The sequence below is a fragment of the Aspergillus glaucus genome (assembly GCF_001890805.1).
Source record: "Aspergillus glaucus CBS 516.65 unplaced genomic scaffold ASPGLscaffold_16, whole genome shotgun sequence".
Taxonomy (NCBI): domain Eukaryota; kingdom Fungi; phylum Ascomycota; class Eurotiomycetes; order Eurotiales; family Aspergillaceae; genus Aspergillus; species Aspergillus glaucus.
Window position 1 is genome coordinate 650,286 of NW_019170468.1, and position 16,880 is coordinate 667,165.

Sequence of the window (16,880 nt, forward strand, 5' to 3'; positions counted from 1 at the left end):
GCCAACATGGCGAGCTGTGCTGCTGAGCACGCTTCCTGCACTGGCTCTCTGCAGCGCCGCGATGATACTTGCCAAACCAAGTACAACTCTTGCCGTACCGCCCCTGACGCCAACATGTCCAGCTGTGTCTCCGACCACGCCAGCTGCTGCTCGACCGCCTACGACGAGTGCCGTGGTGCCCCCGACGCCAACATGGCTCAGTGTGCCGCCGACAACGCCGCCTGCAAGAACCAGGCATAAGCGCCTCGTTGGCCTTGCCACCAGTCTTGCTGTCCATGGGGGCTTCTTTATGATACCCGGAAAGCAATCTTCTGACTGTGACTTGTTCACTGAGTGTATATATAGCTGTGCCTAGTTAATTGTTCCTTGTCACATGGTTGTCGGTACTTAATACGTCATCAAATAGCTTATTGAATCTGTTCCTCGTTGTTGTACCTAAATGTCTCCATGAAATAAAATCACCCAAAAATTAGTATGGTTCTTCAGCATTCAGGACCCAAATCCCATTGCAACACTCACTTAATTGTAACTCACTCCGGGCCTCAAAGTCCGACAAACCGCGGTGAATCAGCTGCGCTGAAAGTGGCGCGCCACCCAGACACATACTCACCCTCAAGCCACAAATTTGTTCGAGACTATGCTCCAACCGCTCTCGGTCTCGTTTAGAACTCGTGACCCTAATATGCAAAGAGTATATCGTCAAGATAACAAACTGTATGGTCAGAATCTACTGATCCACGTGAAGTATGTATCACTGGGTATATCGGCCCCGCCAGGCTACGTAGGCAAGTAGGATCAATAAGGTAATAGGTAGAAAAGCAATGCCAATTGAATTTGTCGACAGCAAAGATAACAACTGGGTAGGAGATCAAAAAGCGTACCTGTCGGTGAAACTTTGGTGTAGTTTTAATCTCCCACCTGGACCCTACTCTTGCCTGCAATATACATTGGATTCGTGTGAGCACTCGGAGAATCAGGTCATAGCGGATCAGCAGAGATGTCCTTTCGAAATGAGCTTGCATGAATTTGTTGCTTTTGGCTGTCTTCGTACGGGAAACAGAGTACAGCGGCATAACATGATTCGCGAGCTAGCGTTGTCTACTCTTTCAATGAATGAAGAGGCGATAGGCGTGTTGTTCCGTCAGGCAGCGTGGGAATCCAGCACCCCAAGCCCTGACTCAGAGCTGAGAGAGGCCCATCTAGCATTCGCACACAATGGCTTAGGTGATCGACTTTTGGAATACTTGGATCAAAAACTCGGCTCCATTGAGGCCAACTGGAATGAGCATCACACTCTGCACACACTCGTCATTCTTGGCCTCCGGGCCCTCAGTTTGTTAGAAGGGTTCTCAACTGTTGAACGTGCGGTAACATTTTTACGTCGGAGCCGAAAGACCAGTTTAAAGTGGTGCGAGGACCTGGCCGCAACCCTGGGCACTCAAACAGACGCACACAGTAAAACACAGCAGTTGCTTATTGTCAATATCGGGGGGTGTCTGTCAACTTACGTATGCAGTAGAGCCGCAGCACCTTCCACTTCTCCTGGCAAATTGTCCTCCAGGCCGCCTACCTCAGGAGTACACTAGCCATGCATTATTTCAGCGCATATTCGGCAACGTGAGAAACCCCATCTCTTCCTGTTCCCAGGGTCTAAACTAATCTGTATAGCGAACTCTTACGGTGCTGCCATCAAATCTAAATGGATTGACATCCATGTCTACATTCCATTATGAAGGATACAAAGTTAGTTTACTTTTACATCTATAGCGAGCGAGGTAGGAACTAACCTTGGTCCGCAGCTCCATTTTTCGATGGAGGCGGGTGAGCTTGTCGTCAAAGCCCAAGCGGAGCAGCGATTACTACAGCTTATTCCGCACGACAAGTTGACTGGAGACTTTCCAGGGAATTTAGTCTTCAACTATGTGCATTGGCTCAACTTGGAGAATGGCACGCTCGAATTCCGTCCGCTTGAGCAAGCATGGAGCCCACAATCGAGCAACTGGCACCTGTCGTTTGGTGCTAAGCCGGGAACAATATCGACCATGACCCAAGGTCATCGAACATTGGTTGATATGCCACGTGATCCCCGTATTCTACCGCATGATAAAGTGGGGTTTGGCCCAGTTTGTTCTTATTGTTGATCATGATTCGAGGGTCCGAGAGGAGAAGTTGGAAGATGTAATACTGCTGGTACTCCAGAGCCACCTCAAGTGGGCACTGACTTGTCGGGCTTCGACCATTGATATCAATGTTCGATAGAACGAAAAGCCGCTTCACGATCAAGTCATTTCCCCGGCTGATCGCGATGGACAAGGCTGTCGTACCGCCTTTGATGGGACATGAAACGTCAACAGATCTCAAGTTGAGCAGAAGGTCGGCCTCCTCCCAGTACCCTAGTTCTGCAGCGCGTATGAGAGGTGCTAAGCCCCCAGATGTGGCATTGATGTCCGCATGATACTTGGAGCCGACTGCATCTTGGGCGGGCGGAAGTGGTTTGATCGAGAACCGCCGGCCCTTGTTCCTCCATTAGTTCCAACATTGTCGAGGAAATGAATTCATCGAAGGGGTCGAGCTTCAGGGGCACGGGTTCGAGGGATGAAGAAATCATGATCCAGGTGTCATTTGAGGTGATTTTCTCACCCACATTCCCGTAACCCTCATACGCATATGGTTCATCATTGTAGGCCATGCTGAAAGATCAGAAGGGTCGAGAAGGACGCGAGTATAAAACGAAACCCTGCAAAGCTCCTAAAGGGCGCGCTAGAAATGCTGTACTTGCGAAAGTGATAACAAGCCCAACAGATTCACTTGCTGTAGCCGGGTTTTATTTCTCAAGCCACGTAGTTCTCCGTTGTATTTGATGTCAGAACATCTAGCAAAATGTAGATTCGGGATCCTGGGAGCGCGCACTAATTCTCCCGGGAACAACGCGATGTGATCCTAGGAACAAAAGATCAAGCTCCTCGGAGCGATTTCAGTCCCAGTAGCGCGTACAGTCGCTCCCAGGAATCCGCACTTGAAGAAATTGCGCCTCGCGCTTTGCAAGCGATGGCATAAAGAACGTGCAAAGAGCCTGAGCGGAATGTGGCTCGAAAAAACGCCGAGAAACACCGCAGGCAGTACGCGCAACTACGCCGGGCGAGAGCCAGGGTTTACACGTGGACCTATCAGACCATAGGCAACAATGGCCTACCGTCACGCAACGCGAGAGCAGTTGCAAGGCATGAAGATCATGAAGTTCTTACGGTCGACAATCTTCGCAGAGGTCAAGTCCCGTGGGAGGTCCCGCAAGATCAACACCCAGTCAGTCTCCGAGTGCACGGTTGAATGGAAGCTTCGGAGTTTCGGAGTTTCGGACCGTTCGCGCATCGCGATCATCTTGAAGAATGCCCAATTTGTCTCGATCCGCTGCAAGAGGGACCGGACGAGAACATACTGCACATTCAAGGCATAATTCCAAGCCAGAAGACAAGAAATGAAGCACTGTGATGAAATAAAGCATCTGATTGCCCCTAGTATTCTCACTACGGTATTCGAAATTTACCACTAACGCAGTGCTAACCCAGCCACAAACGAGCAATGCCAATGTTAGGCAAAAAGTGCCAGCCGGACTGACATGCCCCAAACTGATGGTTTTCTGTATATACTATATTCAATGAAGAGGAAAAGGTCAATGCATGCACTTTTTTTCTGCTCGTAAACCAAATCGGATGGTTTTACGTGGCGGTTCAGTCAAGTTTGTGATGGGTGGATTCGAAGACAAACAAACATCCAATAAAAACCAAGAGAGCCTCAAGATCCCGGTTGTATGAAGACGGGCATGTGGAAATTTAACGTGGGCTAAGTTAGGGCATGCAGCATGGGAACGTGGCCTAGGCGGACTGGCATGTCTTTGGGTGGAGTCAGCCTGTGCTTATGGTAGCTACTGTTCAATTCCTCTTCTCATCAACGGGAGTGGATTGACATCACCCTCGTCCCAGCTGAAAAGTGGAGTCCTCGATAGCGGAAGCAATACGCCTGAGATGTGTAACAGTGTGATGAGATAAGTCTGCTCAGTGGTTCCTGATTGCGTATTCGCATGTGACAATATGATCAGTCGTGGCGTTGCTGAGATGGCAGGGACATGCTCAACTTTCGCGAGGTCACGCTTTGCGACTAAAGGGCAGAAATGAGATTCATGCAGTATTCATGCCGCTTATCACAAATACAGTGGGTCATCCTGCCGTTTTGTCATTCGCTCAAGCCTCTTCTCAGCCAGCCACGAATCACTGGCTCTGGCTCACACCGACGTACCATTGCAGGTTGTAGCTCTAGCGGAATAACTACTAAAAGATACGCTGTTCTCAAAGGACGCATCTTATATTTGATTACCCCTCAAATCCAAGTCTCGGTTAACTTTGTCGATACTTCAAAGATCGGCCATCGATGGTAGAACTGGACATGAATACTACAACTATACCTCCTAATGATCCTGAAAGCCCACGGTGGCTTCTAGACCTGGAGAAATGGGAGATTCTACCCTACACCGAAGTTCCACAAGAGACACTTGACGCTGAAGGCTATGGTGTTGTGTCTTATACCTGGGGGTACATCCAGGACTCTGGTAATTCTGCCCCAGACCCCCCTCGAGGTCTCCTTTGGGATGTCCCGGGCGTCACGGAATGGTCTCTATCAGAGGCAAAAGAGGCAATGAAAATGATCGGTACTCGGTACATCTGGTGGGACTGGATGTGTGTTCCTCAGCGAGTGAAGGGCATGAAAGAACTAAGTCGTGAACTTGGGGAAGTCCAAGCCCAGGAGATTGGGAAGCAAATGTCGGTGTTACTTATCCTTACTCTGGCTATTTATTCGAGCTGCTATTTGAAGGAGAAATCAGCTAATAATTCTTCCTGGCTGCAGGCACATCTACGGCAAGGCCAGGAAAAGCATAGTCTGGCTACACTCAACATCATGGACAAAAGAATCGGCCCTAAAGGAACTGCTTCATCTACAATCGCCAGAAGCTGATAGCAAAGAGCCAATAGATATGCAAAAGCATGTTGATCAAGTAACGGTTCAGCTTGACGCCGCTCGCTCGGAAGAACATTGGTTATGTTCAGGCTGGACGTTACAAGAAGGCGTGCTTCTACACGAGACAGATCTCATTGATGGTAGCGGCAACGCACTCCCCGGACCTGACTTCTTCATGAGCGACCAAGCAACTGTCTGTGATCTCACTGTTCCCATCACAAGACTGGCCTATGAGCTGGCTATTGGGTACTTTATCAAATCGCAAGGTCACGAGCCTGACGTGGGCACACCATGTCCTCACACCACCTATTTGTTGTCTAAAATGCCCGACATCTGGCTGCGCCGATCTTTGCAAACGTTCATGGCGTCGGGATTCGTGGGCTTCTGGAAGAACAGCCCCCTTGACATCCTTTCAGGCAAGCGAGGCCGAAAGTTCGGCAATATAAAGGACTCCTGCTGGGCCTTGGTGGGAGCATTGGGAATCGATGATATAGAAGTAACCTACGACAAAGATGTCTCCATGGAAGAAGTGAAAAGGAGATTATTTGCGGCGCTTATCGACAAGTATCAATGGGTGATGTTGTCGTTGCCTTTTCCGGGATTTCGCATTCCGGAAGGAGGGGAACAGAATGCCCCCGAAAGGAGCTTTAGATGGATTGATGTCGCAGATGGAGTCATGCTGCCTGTTCATGCATTCTGTGTGGAACTAAAACCCCAACCGAAATCCTCTCAGGAAAGATTGCCCACCCTCAGCTACACCCACGATCTTCGCATCAAAGGTGACAAAGGCGAGAAAATAACCCTTTATCGTGCATCGGAAGACGGTACTACCTGGTTCCGTCACTATCGCCAGGATAAAGATGGTTTGAAGATAGTGTCTACTAAAGAAGTTGCTTTTGCAGAAGACAGACTACTCTCGGACGCATGGTTGCTTCCCTTGCACCATATCAATATGAAACCTGGCGTGTCGGGAAGAAGGTGTCTTACGTTGCTTGGTCTCAATCATCATATTTCGGATATTCTGCCGGCGCGTGCCAACTTTGGTGGGATTATAGATATAAAGGGTGTCGGACAGGAGAAGGTGGAGGTCGATGAGATTATACTTAATCCTAGCCTGTGAATATATAAGAATGATCCCTGATTTGGCATGATTGTGAGAGGTTGGTGTGCTGCTGTGGTGACAATATTTGGGCGATAGACAACGCGAAGATCCAGTGGGAAAAAAAAAAAAAAAAAAAAAAAAAAAGGGCATCAGGCAAATGATCGGCACTGGGCTTTATAACTATAGCAGTCACACATCTAGGTCAGATGAGCAATTGCAGCAGACAAATTTGTTGCATGGGGAAAAGTGTGATGAGTAGTGTTAGTGGGCGATATGATTAAAATATCAACAATGATTGTGCTGTATTGATTTTCACACCACTGACTTCATATGATTAAACAGTACACCAAGGGTGAAGCAATTGTTTGATTGCTAGGAGAGACATGCCTGTGCAAGTCCGCTATTTCATTACCTTATCCAATTTACTTGTCTACGCAGCCTGGCGGGGGCGATATACCCAGCGACGCATTATTGATACTATTGATTGACCCTGTGAGGCCCTTGAAGATATACAACATAGTGGAGGACACTCAGGTAAGTGCCCTCACTCTCAGACTTAAGCCCTTGTTCGCCCATATTGCTTGTATGGCATCGTTTGATATATTGGCGCTGTTTGTCTGGCGTTGAGCCGTTGAGCCGTCACACAGACTTAACTAACTAGAACCCTAGGTACGATATGAGAGAAGCCAGGTTGTGGCACATGGGTGGTTTTGGCTTGTGGAAAGAGGACAGATTCTTCTCCTTGGTGATAATAGCAAGCACCTAAGATCATCAGCCAGTGCAGGCAGCATAAGTTCAGTTAAAACATTTGATTACACCTTCAATTTTTATAATAGTCTCCTTGCTGAGCCCTTGACCCACTTCACGTTTGTAAACCAGGTGCCAAGTTTTCCAAAAGGTTTCCAAGGAGCTTCTGTATCTGATCCTAGGGGTTTGTTGTCCACTCTTGCCTCACCTTTGATCGCAGCGCCAGCTGAAGAAGGTTTTGAGAAAGCAGACTGTTTCTTCTGTGTCCAAAAGCCATCAAAAATGCTTGGCGGATCTAGATTTCCACCTTGATAAAATCTATCTAGAAAGATTTAGTATCATAACATTAAATTTTAGGGTAGAGTATCTCCTCACTTGTTTTAATAGAATCCGCACAAAAGGCAATTGCAGGGAAGATAGCCATTTCACACCTCCTAAAATAGAATCTGGGTGTTTTGGTGTTGCTGCATGCTGAGACGCCATGTTTTGCCTGATGGAAACAAAAATCGCGCGGGACCATCCTAAGTCTGGGCCTAATCTAGGAAATAACTCGGCAAATGGATGATGGGCGTGGTAATGAGGTCATTGGCCGTGCAAATTAACATACATGGTGCCAAGACCGGTGATTGTTAGCAGGCTGCTTAAAACAGCGTCAAGCGCTGCCATTTTGGGCCACTGGCTAACCGTCTCATTGTTAAAGGTAGTAAAAGTAGTGAATAGCCAGCACTAAGACAGGGCTCTGCGCTAATAAACGACGGACAAAAAAAAAAAAAAAAAAAAAAAAAAAAAAAACCAAAACCAAAACCAACACCGACACCGACACCAAAAAGTCCTCCCCAAGAATTGAATAAGAATGAATATACACGATCATAAACTAGTGAAAAACTGACAGGCCTCGTTGAGTTCTTCATCGTCGCATGCAAAGTCCCATCCGACGATCCTTGGGTCCTGGCTGGCGCAGATGATCTTCCGGGAATCAAACTGCAACTTGAAGACTCTGGATGTGGGTTGCATATTGACTGTTCGAGCCAGGCGGGCTTGGTGGGCTTGGTGAGCTGCGGGTGGAATTGCGTTGATTCTGTGGGCTGCAGGCTGATGCCCGTTAACCACAACCGTGGCCGGTCCCTGTTGGGGAGGCGCTTGGTTGCCCGGGGTTCCTGGCTGGTCGTTCGCAGGTTGGTTGTCTTGAGGCTGTGGATTGGCCTGGTTCTGTGGCATCCGGGGTGCTTGCTGGCCATTGAACTGGGCAACTAAGGGGTGTGGACGGGGGACTTGGACTACCTGTGTTGGTTGGTGATGAATAGCTGGTCGAGAAACCACACTCCGAGCACCGTAGCTCTGATGCGCCTGGGAAGCCCTGGCGGCAGCATCCGCTTGGCGGAGTCTTTGGCTAACAACCCAGTTGCCCTCGCGATCCTTTTTCCAAATGATAACTGTCTCGTCATATGAGCCTGAGACGATCCTGCCCCATTTGCTCCCACCACCTCCAGGTGGAATCTTGGCGCCTATGGCTTTGATGTCCTGGGGTTTTCTGGAACCAGCAACGTTCTGGTGATATCCAGCACGCCTAAATGCACGTGGACCGAGATCAACGACTGCACCAGAGCGCTGCGCATCCCGGAATTCGTTGTCAACTGCCAAGGCTTCCAGCCTCAGAGCCTCGTCAGCCCCCGGAGGGTCGCCAAACCCGGCCTGGACAGTTCTGACTAGCTTTTGATGCCCGTGCAAACAGGCGATTTCTGCGCCCGAGATATGGTCGTAAATCCGGACCGTGTCATCGTTGCTCCCACTGATGATACGCCGACTGTCGATCTGAACGCATGCGATGCCTTTTTCGTGGCCAAGGAGTGTCTTTTTACAAGCTCCGCTCTTGAGATCCCAGATCTTAATCAAGCGATCTCCAGAGGCCGATACAATTTCGTCGCCATGCATCTGGATGGCATTTACAGCAGCCTGGTGTCCATCCAGTGTCATGAGAAGAGAATATGGCGGTAGAGTTTGTATGCGACCATTTGCGATGTCTGCCTCGAGAGCTTCTGGCGTATACTCGCTGGTATCCACAATGTATTCCGGATACGTAACCCCGGGTCCCTTGTGGAATCTAGGATAGTTCTTATCGGCTGCTGTGAGTTCGTGACGGTTCCAGATTTTGATGAGTTTATCCTTGGAGCAAGTGACCAGGTATCGCTCGTCGAAGCGAAGGTTCAGGACGGAATCAAAGTGAGCCGCCGGGATCTGGTGGATCATTTCGCCAGTCGAAAATCGCCAGATGAAGATATGCATGTCGCTGCTGCCCGATATGATGACGTCTTCAGACGGGCTAGGGTCGAATTGGAGACAAAGCACTGATTTTTCGTGGCCGACAAGGGGAGGATAGCGTAACCGTTTGGATTCCAGGTCCCAGACGCGAACTGTTCGATCCCGACTCCCACTTACCAACCATTTCCCGACAAACTGAATGGCATAAACACATTCCAAGTGAGACTCTTCTGGGTGCGATGGGTGAGGTAGCTGAAAATTCTTGTAGCGGGCCATATTCCAGTTCTCCTCTAGTCTCCTGCGCTGCTTGTAAAGATGCGGCCAGTTGATCTTGACGGTACCATTGGGTAATTGAACCCAAATGGACGATTTGAAGGGCGAGTATGGGGTTAACGGACGTGGTATAGTTATGCGCTCGTCGTTTTGGACCAGCGATGCGTCATCGCTCATGAGATGGTCCCCGTCATTGTCGGCCTCTGTGATCGTTGAAGACTCTGCGCGCGAATCCAGCCATGATAGAGGAACGCGCTTTTTGAGCTTCGGTTCACCGACGTCGGGGTCTGCATACCTGATGCGAGATTTGCGATCCCGAGGCGACGACAGTCCTGACTGTTCTTGCTCCGAGTTCCGGATCGCATCGACGTCCACGCGCCATCCTTCGTTGATATATAGCTCTCTCCAAAGACGGGAATCGAATATCCGGCTTCGCCATGATCGCGAAGCCAGCGACGCAGTCAAGAGCGTTTGGGGGTCGAGGTAGGAGAAAATCTCGGATGTTATTTCGGGCGGGAGTTTGACGACAGGGTCTATGTGCAGGAGAGGGTCAAGACGGTCGACTATCTGGGCGACCGTGGAGATGCGCAGGGAGCGTAAGACTCTGTAGGCAAATTCTGATGAAGAATAGAAGTGTCAGTCAACCCCACTCCAAGGCAACATGCAACTCAGGTAGTAAGCAAACAAGACATACCAGCTCTGTCCTGCTCGCTCTGTGCGAGGATCCAGTCGGGGGGAGGCATCGCATCGTTGGCGAATGGATTTATCTCCTGATAGGATGGGCTTTTTGCCTCGTCGGAATAGCCCTCATCGAGTTTGAAGGCCCTCGTGGAGGGAGTGGTGAACAGGGGAGGAGCACCATCGGGCGACGAGGGCCAGAGATAGCTTCCAGGAGGGATCGCGGACTCTTTGTCCATGACCTGGGCGGGTTTTGAAGGTGGTGAATGTGTCTCCTCAGCCATACATAGGGACTAAGAAGGCGACTTTTAAAAAAGATGTTCTCGTTGGGTCGTTAGAGTCTGACGCGAATAATAAAGATGAGGCTTGTTGGTTGTTGATAAGATGAGAACAAGCAAGCGTGACTAATGACAGGTCAGACGTCACTCAGCCAAGGAACCGCTACAGAGACAGGATATTCTATACTGACAAAAATAGAAAGACAGAACACAAGAAAATAACGTAGAGAAAAGAAGACAGGGAGAAGGAGAAATTATTGTCGAAACTGCAGGATTCAAAATATATTGGGCTGCCAAGTGACCAGTCAGACCAGCCGAATTGATATCGCTAGTCCTCCGTATAGTTAGTTATGGGGGGTAGAAAGGAAGAATACATTGTCATATTCATTATTGACAGCAGTTTCAGTACATCGAGCTGTCTATTAGCCTCGAGTAATGGCCATCCCAACAATCGAGGCAGTCAAATGTGTATAGACCGAGATATATATCTTGACGCGCCCTCTGCTTGCTACTCTGATTCATTGAGCAGCTCCATACAATACTTCGCACTAATAATGCCAATAATCGAAGAAATTTCCGGATTCCTTCGAGTCGCTTCTCCTGACGCTGGGGCTATTCTCGAAACGCTGGTCTGCTGTTAGCCCGATGGTTGGCTGTCAGCCCTCCAGAAGTTTTCTACCGGCGGTTACAAGAGTAAAGGAGTCCTTTAACTGACTCTTTGTCTATGAATCTCTATGAAGACAGCAGAGAGACAGAGATGGCGAGATTCAGGAGAGCTGTTTATGGTAATGTATATCTGTAAAATACAGTATGGTACATGCTATTACATACATAGATATGTACCCCATCTCCATCCATGGTAGAAGCTCCAGAAAAAGACAATGATATGGCACAGAATAGTGACAGTATGGAGAACAGCTACCGTAAAGCCAATAGCCATTTACATCTATGTTCCATAACCACCAACTATGGAGAGCACTGTCAGGTATATGTATGTACAAGTAACACGTAAAATACAGACATACAGTATCAGACTAATTCACTCCTAAACACTCCTCTCTTTTCGCGCTCGCTCTCTTTCTCTTTGTCTATCTTCATTTTCTTTCTCCAACTTCTCATCCTCCTCCTCCGTGATATCTTCTAGTTTCTTTCATTTAGAATAATATCCCTCAGCTCTCTCTTTCATCCTTAGGAGAGCTTCTCGACGCTTGCCTGGCTGCAGCGGTAAACCCCACACTCTCACCCGCCCTTTTCCTCGAATCCTCTCCCTCAGTCACGGCGGTTCTCTTTCTCTTTCTCTTTCTCTCTCTCTCTCTCTCCCCCAGCCCTCTTTCTTTGGCAGCAAGGGTCGGATAATTAATTCAAAAACCAGCAATTAGGAAGGAAAAGAAAAAAAGAAAAAAAGGAAAGAAGGGAGTCGCGACATATTGTCCGAGAACATAAAACAAAAAAAAAAAAAAAACTCCCTGGATCTTATTACACATATTTACTACAGGACTGCATCGAGCCTCGGTCCCTGCGAAAAGCGCGTCTCGAAGACACTCTGTTGTCTGTTGTCTAACTACTGTCCGCCCTGAGTCGACCTTTGGAAGCATCTAAAGCCTCCAATCTCCACTTCTCGCATTCTTTGGTTCTGCTCGCTTGCGCCATCTCATCCCGCATCGGTCGGCCCACCGGCTCGCCTCAGTCAATCTCCCTATCAATCGGTCAACTTCATTCAATAATTCATACTCGACCTCTTGGGCCTACGTCCGTCCACTCTTTTCCCGTCCTTCCTCGTCCTGTCTGCTGTGCGGATTCTCGTCTAAAATACTACGACCACGACTACTACCCCGAACCTTCTACCGTCTCCCTCCTCTCTAACTTCCCCTCCCCCCACAGCAATTACATCCTGGTCGGTGTCCTATCCTACGGTTCTTATTCGATTCCAATCTGGGGGGGGAATAATTCAAGATGATCGAATCTATATCCGCTGGCGCCCCGATCGCCGAAGACAACATTATAAACCGCCGTGGCGGTGAATCAATCTACCAGAGCTGTGTGAATTTGAAGAAGCGGCTGGCAGAGGTCCCGAATTTCGAACAACATATGCTGGAGATGGAGGAGGATGACAAGGCGCAAGAAAACACAGACCCCGTGGCTTCGCTATGGAACTGCCTCCGGAATGGCTACCCGCTGCTCACCATCTACAACGCCTCCGTCCCCGAAGAGTATCTCGAAGTCGATCCCGCCAAGGTCCCCGAGGCTAAACGACCGAAGGCCGCTACCTTCAAATTCCTCCAGGCCTCTCTGCAGGAGTTGGCCTTCCCGCAACAGGAATGCTTCCTTATCACCGACCTGTACGGCGACAGCACCACCGGTTTCATCAAGGTGATCAGGATGGTCAATCGCGTGTTGGATATATTGGAGATGCAGGGACAGCTGAAACGACCATCAGAGGTATCCAGCGCGCCGGAGAAAGGAGGAACGGGTGTGAAGCTCACCAAGCGGCAACATATTCTCAAGGAACTGTTGGAAACCGAGCGTGATTATGTCCATCATCTCCAGAATCTGCAGGCGTTGAAGAAGGAACTTGAGGAGACTGGCGCTCTCACAGGTGATGCTAGCCATCAGATTTTCCTAAACCTGAATAACCTTCTGGATTTCGCGCAACGATTTTTGATCCGTATGGAACAACACTACGCCTTGCCTGACGATGCGCAGAACTGGGGCGAACTTTTCATACAGCACGAAGAAGCTTTCCAGCAGTACGAGCCGTTCATCGCCAACCAAATGCGCTGCGACGACCTTTGCGTGAAGGAATGGGACAGGATCCATAATGCACCACGTCCCTTGGACCTGCAACAGATGGTGGCGCAACCGTCAACGCTGAACGGTTTCTTTGTCAAGCCTTTCCAGCGATTAACCAAATACCCTCTGATGCTCACGGTGAGTGTCCTCTTGCTTAGCCCACTATTTCAAACGATGAGCGGCCCATGTTGACTCGTCGCTTTACAGGAACTGCGTAAGCAAACCGAAAGCCCAGACCTTCAGGCTGACATTACCCGGGCGATCGACGATATACAAACCGTTCTGGATGCTGCCAACGATGCGATCGACAAAGAGCACCTTGCCACTGCCGTCGTGGAACTTGCTGAGCGAGTCGATGACTGGAAGTCCCTCAAAGTAGACTCATTTGGTGAGCTGCTCCGGTTCGGTACATTCACGGTCGTCAAAGGCGACACCGGCAAGGATTCGGAACGAGAGGTTGGTCAAATTTTTTTTTTTTTTTTTTTTTTTTGACATGGAGCTGTGCGCGATGCTGACTATGAGTAGTATCACATTTATCTTTTCGAGCGGATTCTCCTGTGTTGCAAGGATATTAATCCAAATAAACAAAAGAAGCTCATTCCAGGAAAAGAAAAAATTGCCTCCACCATTAGGGGGAAACCGCGCCTACAGTTGAAAGGACGTATTTATATGGCCAATGTGACGGATATTGTCTGCATGCGGAAGCCAGGTATGATACTTCAAGGACACTAGCAGTTAAACCTGGAGGACTTTTTCTGACTGGGCTTCCCATACAGGTGCCTATCGCATTCAGATCTTCTGGAAGGGCGACCCCGGAGTGGTTGATAATTTCTCGATCCGCTACCAGAATGAGGACATGCTGAACAAATGGCACAAGGATATCGACTACCAACGGCTAGTTCAAGGCGAGCAACGTAGTGCCCGAAGCACAGGTACTTCCGAAACCGAGTTCATGTACATGAAGGGCGTGTCCCATATGCCGAACCCATACCAGCAAGAGTACGACGCAGAGGAGAAAGAGGCTGGGTTCTTCTCCGAGTTCCCAATGAGCCGGAATGCCTCGAGCACCAGTCTCAGGACACGATCAGCAACAGGAGGAAGTGGCGGCTCCGGTCGACCTACACGATATCCGATCCCCGAAGCAAACCTTTCGGTGCATACCCAGATGTCCGGAAGCAGCATGTCCATGTCGCCAGGAGAGAGGAACATGAACTCCTACTTTTCCCCTGTGGCAGAGACACCATCGACAAGGTCGAGCTCCCAGTCTGCCGGGTTCCCGTATAACCGACAGCCGTCGAACAACTGGAACGAACAGGAACCCAATCGATATACGGCACCGGCGATGTCTCGTGCTACGTCTAGGGATGGCAGCCACATGAATGGATATTTCAATGCCCCGACGACCAATGGACGCGGCACCCAGCGCCCGTCGTTACCGCCCATGTCTCAACATGCAGCGAACGGGTTGGCATCCCAAAGGATGCGCTCTGCTAGCAGCCCCGACATTCATAACCACCCCGAACCGCGTCGATACATTCATACTATGCAGACAGTGGACAACGTACCCGTGCCGCCGATTCCCGCTCACATGGCCAACATGAAGGCACCCGTCAATCGGAGTCAAACCAACTCACCTACAGGGCAGAACCTTCCCGTTCGAAACACAAACCCTTCACCAGCAACTCACTTCCACGAGCCTCAATATTCTGAGTCTCGGGGCAACCCGGCCTCTGACCAACCTACTTCGCCGCTGAGTCAGGAACCCGGCTCGCCACTGATGCCGACCCAACTGAAAGCGAAGGTGAACTTCGACGATAATTACGTGACACTGGTGATCGCGAGTAACATCATGTTCCGATCACTGACGGATCGGGTGGATGCCAAACTGGCCCGGTTCACGAGTCGATCGATTGGTAACAAGACCGTCCGGCTACGGTACCGAGACGAGGATGGAGACTTTGTCACGATTGATAGCGACGAGGCCGTACAATTAGCATTCCAGGAATGGCGAGAGCAGCATCGCGACATGCTCTCCAAAGGTCAGGTGGGAGAGATTCAACTTTACTGTCAAGTGATTGATAATTAGATGATAGAAAAGATCGACTGTTCGAAGGACGGTATAAATTCCCGATCTATACCTTTGTTTTTCTTTTTAGCCTTTTCTCGTTTCTTACATTGGAAAGGCGACTTTATGATGAACTCTTATTTTCTTTATATTTCCTTCAATGTCCATGACCATGACTTGCATGACGATGTATGTATACCGATATTTGGTTTGAGCCATTTTTTCTTTTCAAGACGAGATGAGATGTATAGTTTATTATTATTATTATTATTATTTTCTTTTGCATGCGCTAGGTTGGGAGGTCTCGTATTTTGATATGAATTTTGTTTAATTGGCTATTCTATCCCCTATTACTTTTATTCCTACCTAGATAGACCTGAACGAAGTCCGTGAAACAGTTACTACCATTGAGGGCAGAAAACCGCGATGTGGATCAACTATCGGGTAATCGGGAGGTGAGGCATTTATATGCTTCTCCTTTTTCTAGAATAAGCAGTCACTGGCATCGCTCAATTAGGGAACATCCTTCGATTTCCCTTTCTACTACCAGCGTCAATGCTCGCGCTTGGCATCATGTGATAGGGCTGTAGTCGTCATTATAGTTCGTTCACTCTCCATGCTATATTAGCATCTAATGCCATACCACTAATGCCATACCAGTAGCCATCCAATATGCACTGGAAGAAAGTACGCTCGAAGCTAGCGCGTTTCTTTCGAAAACGTCGATCAAAGACAACCCAGACGGTGCCTGCTGAACATAAGCCTAAGCCTAAGCCTGAGCCTGAACCTGAACCTGAGCCTGAACCTAGCCATCTGAACTCCCAATATTCACTTTGCCCATGGAATTCCTTCTCGAGATCTACTCTTATCTCAATTTACCAAACCAAGTCTGCCTAGCCATGAGCTGCAAGGGTCTCTATCAGGTACTCGGCTCAGTACTCCAGACAGAAGAACTACGTTTCCCTAGATTATGCTTGTCGAAGAAAGGCAAACATACCACCAAGCTTAAGAAGTATCATATACTGATGGAGTTTCTCAATCAACTTGAAGATAGTCCCTGGGCATGCTGTACTGGGTGTCAGAAACTACATCCATGGGAGGGATTTGATCGGTTTCGGGGTGCGGTTCCTGGGAGGAAATCGTGTGTCTTAGGCTAGATTGGTTGATCTCTGCCCGTGCATCACATTGACACTACGCGATAGACAGAAACTGGTAGATTATTTTACAGGGACGGCAAGCGAGCAAAGAATAACCCATATCAACAAGGGCTGCTGGAAGGGTTCACAGGATACCCAAGGCGAGCGGTATCTTATCCATAACTGCAAGGCCTACCCCAACATCAGGACTGATGTCCAGCTTTTCCTCAATTTTAAGGACCATCTTACTGTCCGCACGCGATATGAATTCCGCACCATGGATACCCCGAAGATGAAATCTGTATATGCCTGCCCTGAACTAAATCTTTGGGGTTTCATGAACCCCGTTTTGAAGAGTTATGATTACGAGACTGGTGTGAATTGTGGCCACTGCCATGCGCATTTGACTGGACTGGCGGAATAAAAAAAAAAAAAAAAAAAAAAAGCCAAAGTTAAGAGTGGCAACGGTTGTACAGGATTTGGGGAGAAAGAGTCTTTCTAAGAGTGCGGGAGAGGATTGTTATGGGGCTTCGCTTCGTCAG

General features: G+C 48.9%; 6 protein-coding genes across 7 annotated transcripts in view; 4 read left to right on the forward strand and 2 right to left on the reverse strand.

Moving 5' to 3' along the window:
• Positions 1–503, forward strand: part of ASPGLDRAFT_585622 (uncharacterized protein) — a 954-nt gene extending 451 nt beyond the window's left edge. Inside the window, exons 2-3 of the mRNA XM_022548321.1 lie at positions 7–145; positions 207–503. Of these exons, the coding sequence (XP_022398967.1) occupies positions 7–145; positions 207–355 (288 nt within the window). The 3' untranslated portion in view covers positions 356–503. The remainder of the gene's footprint in view (positions 1–6; positions 146–206) is intronic.
• A 318-nt stretch (positions 504–821) lies between these two features.
• ASPGLDRAFT_130752 (uncharacterized protein) lies at positions 822–1,586 on the forward strand (the record flags this gene model as incomplete). Its single annotated transcript, XM_022540985.1, has 1 exon — positions 822–1,586. The coding sequence occupies one exon, from the start codon at positions 822–824 to the stop codon at positions 1,584–1,586; it is 765 nt and encodes a 254-aa protein (XP_022398968.1).
• A 433-nt stretch (positions 1,587–2,019) lies between these two features.
• Positions 2,020–2,427, reverse strand: ASPGLDRAFT_130866 (ankyrin repeat domain-containing protein; the record flags this gene model as incomplete). Its single annotated transcript, XM_022540993.1, has 1 exon — positions 2,020–2,427. A coding segment is annotated over one exon (408 nt), but the record flags the coding sequence as incomplete, so codon positions are not given.
• A 1,636-nt stretch (positions 2,428–4,063) lies between these two features.
• ASPGLDRAFT_585760 (uncharacterized protein) lies at positions 4,064–6,256 on the forward strand. 2 transcript variants are annotated; one of them, XM_022548322.1, is made up of 3 exons: positions 4,064–4,814; positions 4,900–5,539; positions 5,569–5,791. In XM_022548322.1, exons 1-3 carry the CDS (start codon positions 4,426–4,428, stop codon positions 5,659–5,661), a joined length of 1,122 nt encoding a protein of 373 aa, XP_022398970.1. In that variant the 5' UTR covers positions 4,064–4,425; the 3' UTR covers positions 5,662–5,791. The 2 variants fall into 2 exon arrangements, with proteins under 2 accessions (XP_022398970.1, XP_022398971.1); XM_022548323.1 differs by lacking the exon at positions 4,064–4,814 and having other exon boundaries at positions 5,282–6,256.
• A 1,470-nt stretch (positions 6,257–7,726) lies between these two features.
• On the reverse strand, positions 7,727–10,308 carry ASPGLDRAFT_131034 (F-box and WD domain protein; the record flags this gene model as incomplete). Its single annotated transcript, XM_022541006.1, has 2 exons — positions 7,727–10,008; positions 10,086–10,308. The coding sequence occupies 2 exons, from the start codon at positions 10,306–10,308 to the stop codon at positions 7,727–7,729; spliced, it is 2,505 nt and encodes an 834-aa protein (XP_022398972.1).
• Positions 10,309–12,121: 1,813 nt separating this feature from the next.
• On the forward strand, positions 12,122–15,618 carry ASPGLDRAFT_585922 (Rho family guanine nucleotide exchange factor CDC24). The gene is made up of 5 exons (XM_022548324.1): positions 12,122–13,275; positions 13,345–13,593; positions 13,663–13,846; positions 13,914–14,680; positions 14,726–15,618. Exons 1-5 carry the CDS (start codon positions 12,301–12,303, stop codon positions 15,221–15,223), a joined length of 2,673 nt encoding a protein of 890 aa, XP_022398973.1. The 5' UTR covers positions 12,122–12,300; the 3' UTR covers positions 15,224–15,618.
• Positions 15,619–16,880: the final 1,262 nt, after the last annotated feature.